General features: G+C 40.4%; 1 protein-coding gene across 1 annotated transcript; it reads left to right on the forward strand.

Moving 5' to 3' along the window:
- The first annotated feature begins 300 nt into the window (after window positions 1-300).
- On the forward strand, window positions 301-4,396 carry LOC137298257 (EF-hand calcium-binding domain-containing protein 1-like). Its single transcript, XM_067830434.1, has 5 exons — window positions 301-427; window positions 1,468-1,751; window positions 2,345-2,507; window positions 3,051-3,125; window positions 3,580-4,396. The coding sequence occupies exons 2-5, from the start codon at window positions 1,473-1,475 to the stop codon at window positions 3,675-3,677; spliced, it is 615 nt and encodes a 204-aa protein (XP_067686535.1). The 5' UTR covers window positions 301-427; window positions 1,468-1,472; the 3' UTR covers window positions 3,678-4,396.
- The last annotated feature ends 586 nt before the right edge of the window (window positions 4,397-4,982 follow it).

Consider the following 4,982-nt stretch of genomic DNA (forward strand, 5'->3'; position numbering starts at 1 on the left):
AGGGGAATATATCCTTTATTAACTGAAGTTAACATTGATCCGACGTTTCGAATTAGCAGGGGAATATATCCTTTATTAACTGAAGTAAACATTGATCCGACGTCTCGAATTAGCAGGGGAATATATCCTTTATTAACTGAAGTAAACATTGATCCGACGTCTCTAATTAGTAGAATAATATATCCTTTGTTAGCTGAAGTTAACATTGATCCTACCTCACGCACTACCATAAACAAATGTATTTCATATTGGCCTCAATGCGTGTTTGTGAGTCACTGACGACAAAGATTCTTCCCATGGATTTACAATGACCTGCCACCCACGCATGTTGTAGGGCACCTGCCCCTTATGTATATATACTGGTGGAGGACCCTCATAGCGGACAACACCACACACGACAACCTTGTTACACCTCTCCAGTAACAGCGTGAGTATTGTTGATATTGAGTGAAGTCTTTGTTCAATTTTGTAAATGACTTATTAATATGAATATATTACAGAAACTATATCCAGGATGATATGTATTCTATATTCATTATTTGCTATGACTACTGTGACTATCCGTCAAAATCAGGGACAGATTTCATCTTCAATAAGCCATGCTTGTCCTGGGGTACGACTGACTAGATCGGGTGGTCAGGCTCGCTGACTTGCTTGACACACGTTATCGTATCCCGATTGCGTGGATTGATGCTCGAGATGTTAATCACTGGATTGTCTGGTTCAACTTGTTACGGGATCGGGTGGTCATGTTGACAGAGACCACCTTATCTTTGATAAATGCTCATACTGTTGATCACTGGATTTCTGGGTCAGAATCGATAGTTATATGGTCGCCATGTAGCTGGAATGTTGATGAGAGCGGCGTTACACCACAAATAAACGAACTTCGTACACATCAGGATACTGATGGTCAGAAAGCTACACATTGTATCGTGCAACTGCATGCGTGAGAGTGTAAGCGAGCGTTTTTAAAATGATCAACCAACAAATCAATTTAGGGTTGCGTCTCTTAGCCGCACCAGAATCCGCTGATAGAGGGTTTAATCTAGACGTCTACCGAGCTGGACATACTCAATCATTAAACCGCTATGCCGTCATATCATTGTTCAAAGCGGCCATATACCAAAGTCGATCAAGTCATATAACATTTACAAAGTGTTGTGTGTCTTTGACTCCGCCCTCATTCTTGTACCACATATCTCTCTAGAATGAAAATCTGTGTCGTCGTTCTTAATAATATAGAGGTAATATAGAATAGAATATATAAAATTATTGTCTTACGTCGAGTGAGTAATATACTCGCAACATGCACATATACAAATATAAGTTTAGACACACATGAACTGAAATCTGAAAACCACACCAAAACGCACCTGATCACATGCACGATATTTGCACATGTTTTTCAGAAATTACACACGCACGCACGCGATATATATCAAATGTACGATTGCATTTTTCCAGACACCATGAAGTTTTACGACAGTATCCTGATTGGCACAACTCTGCTTGTTTTTGGCCAATCAGCACAAGCTAGTATGTGGCAGGCCATCGGACGGGAGTTCACAAACATGGGAAAACACATAGCCAAGGATCTGATTAATGTTGGCCTTAAAGCTGTCAATGAGACCATGAACATTGGCTGCAGGACTGCATGTCCCCGACTCTGTGAAGACAAGGTCGGCATGTACTTTTGTCCCTTCGTATGCGTGCCACTTTGCAACAGAGGAAAGCGTTCTCTTAGAAAGGTAATATGTACTTGCAGTTACAATGATTGTATCGAACACGCTTATATCTAAGTGACTTATATTTCGAACTGTTTTTGTCTCTGCCATTTGCCGTATAAATGAACTAAATGCGTATATCGAGCTATGGTTATATCGATCTAAAATTAGTGGTCCCAGAGTGTTCGTAATAAGCGTGGTTTGGTGGATATGCATGCTTACACTCATCCACTGAGGAGGTTGGGGGCACCTGGTGGTTAAACGTTCGCTCGTCACGCTAAAGACCCCGGTTCTATTCTCCACATGGATACAATGCGTTAAGCTCATTTCGTTGTGTTGCTTGCGCAAATTCTGTTATGGTAGACTCAAGTCTTAGACATAGGTACTATAATGCTTCAGCAATAATCGAGCTTCAGCAATAATCGAGCTTCAGCAATAATCAACAAAGGGCTAGGAACTGGCCTAGTGGTTCCAGCGTTCTCTCGTAACGCCGATGACAATAGTTCGATTCTCAGTATGGGTATAATACGTGAAACTGATATCTGGTATCCATTTCCGTAATATTGCAGCTACAGTAAGCGTAAAGACATATTCACTCACGTTTTCTACATCTACAGGGCAGTGACTACAGTGGACATCTCATGCCAATGCCAAACAAGTTCTCTGCCTACGACCTCAACGACGACGGTGTGGTCAGTGTCAAGGAATTCGCCTTTGTTACCGGACATACGATGGACCAGAATGACCTCAAGACGGTCTTCGCACTTGCCGACAGAAATGGTATGGACATATTGTGCATAAACAATACATATTGAACAGCAAAAGAAACGCAACGCTGGCTTTTTATCAAGTTTTTAAATAGAAACCATAAACATGAGCGCTTACTTCTATGAGATTTCATTTCTTCGAAAGTTACGTTTCTTTAGCTGTTCAGTATATCTGTAAGCTGTGACTAAAATATACTTCGTTGGAAAGGCATTTCTCTCTGCTACAATGCGTGTTCTCACATAGCACTACAAGCAAGCTACCCATTACCTTCAGCAACCTGTGCTTGTGTTAATAAAGCGGCGACTAACTGGGTCGGGTGGGCAGGCCCTTTGACTTGTTTGACGCAAGTCCTCGTATTCCAATTCCGTAGACTGATGCTCATGCTGTTGGACACTGGATTGTCTGGTCCATACTCGTCAGTGATGTTGGAGATCCGTCAGAGAACAACAGGGATATTGAAATTTGCAGTGTACTAGAACTTTGCAGACTTCACAAGTTATACAAATAACATACATGAATAACCGACTTGTTTCATTAGATAATTTCGTTTTACAGGCGATAATGTCCTCACATCTGGCGAACTGTATGGGGGACCGTTTGTGTTCGAGATGGATCTCAACGACAACGATTGTAAGTTCTGAATGCTGTGATTCCGGTCATGAACTTTGATATATTGCTTTACTGTTGCTTTTAAATGAAATTTAATTTCAAGTTCATCGTAATCTTATTTCTTCAGGCAGACTTCTCTAGTCCCCTCTAATGGGGGATGCCAAACGCCTCGTGTGTCCTTGAGATCCGGCGTCAATGCGTAGCAACGATTACAGGGAACCCAGCTTTTAAACGATCCTTAACTTTAATATGCATTTACCAGAGTCTTTGCGCAAAGATTGATTTCTTACACCGGAGCCTCACACGCGTGTGGTAATCTCGGGGACGTGGTTACCATTTTGAAAAAAAACCTGGCTTACACTTGATTGCTGCTTAAACTTTGGAAAAGCCTTCAATACTATCTAAACATAAAACTTTTCAACCTATCGGGCTTACTGGAAAAAACTCGAATTTATGTTTGTTGTATTGTTTTCAGACCAGTACTGCCAGTATATAATAAACAGACGGACCCAGAGCACTCGGCAGCCACATACCCAGTCTGTCAAAACGAAGGATATTACTAATAAGCTGTAATTCCTAGATCCAAATATGTTCGTCACCACTCGTGTGTTTCCGTCATCGGTCCCGGAAATAGACGAGCGGTCTAGGATGATGGAATGCTGTCTTTGCGTTGTGTAACTTTTTTTAATTGCCAACCACAAAGAAAGAAAGAAAGATTTCACCAATTTAATTTTTTTCTTCCTTTTAATCCATCAGAAACGTTTCTTTTAACTACTTGGCTCTCAGATTCTCAAAAAGTCCTTGGTGGAATTAAAACTTCTGTGTTTTATTAAAAGAAACTGCTGAATCTTTCAAATTATGTTTTGCTGGGCGTAATAAAGTAACCGCGGATTAGAAACAGAATTGAACATATTTTTTATGATATGTTAGAGGATTAATTTACTCTTTTCCCATACTGGCTTACTTTGAAGTTTATTCTTCTGAACGGAATCCGATGGAAGGAAAAACGCTCCTGAAATTAAGAGTCTGTATATAAAGTAATTAATAAAAAACGCCAAGATGTATTTTCCCTGAGTGAATTTCGAAGGCTAGGTCGAGTGTAATTGTTTTGCAGGACTTACTTTGCCATTTAAAAAAATATGTAACTGTAATTATTTCCTCGGATATAATTTTTTCGTTACAGAACTTGTCAAGGTCATAAATGGAAAACACATGTACATATTTGTTTGTCATCTGTTTTTGTGAATATTCTATTAAACACCATTTTGAATTAAATTCGCCATGTTAGTCGATTCTAGATGTACTTCATTTCCTTGGTTTTAAGTCCTAAAGATTCCCGTGAAGATCCGGGATAGAACTGATGTTCAGTAACCAATGCTTGTCGTAAGAGGCGACTAATGGGATCGGGTGGCGGTGGTCAGGCTTGCTGACGTGGTTGACACATGTCATTGGTTCCCAGTTACGTAGCTCGATACCCATGTAGGTGATCACTAGATTGCCTGGTCCAACCTCGATTATTCACAGACATTTACACATAGCTGATATATTGCTGAGTACGGCGTAAAACTATCCCCACTCACGTCTGTAAGAAATGTGTTGGAATGAACGACGCATGAAATTGGGTGGTAAAGCCGTGTGTGGAGTCTCGGTGATTTTGTGTCGTCATGCTCCCTCTAATTGGATCGGTGATCATACTATCAACCACTGCTTCATCTGACCCAGAACTGATAACATGATGATGTAGTTAGATTGCAATGATGTTGGATTCGGGGTAAGGAACGATTATACTTACTCACTCTCCATTTCAAAAGCATTTGTGACGAACCTTGCAAATGAGTGAGTGAGTAAGCTTGAATTCTCGCGTCTTTTAGCAATATT

This window comes from Haliotis asinina, chromosome 10 (assembly GCF_037392515.1).
Source record: "Haliotis asinina isolate JCU_RB_2024 chromosome 10, JCU_Hal_asi_v2, whole genome shotgun sequence".
Lineage (NCBI taxonomy): Eukaryota > Metazoa > Mollusca > Gastropoda > Lepetellida > Haliotidae > Haliotis > Haliotis asinina.

Coding starts and splice junctions, on each gene's coding strand:
- LOC137298257 (XM_067830434.1), top strand. CDS start 1,473: ATGAAGTTTTACGACAGTATCCTGATTGGCACAACTCTGCTTGTTTTT. Junction 1,752..2,344: donor GAAAGCGTTCTCTTAGAAAG/GTAATATGTACT, acceptor CTACATCTACAG/GGCAGTGACTACAGTGGACA. Junction 3,126..3,579: donor GGATCTCAACGACAACGATT/GTAAGTTCTGAA, acceptor TATTGTTTTCAG/ACCAGTACTGCCAGTATATA.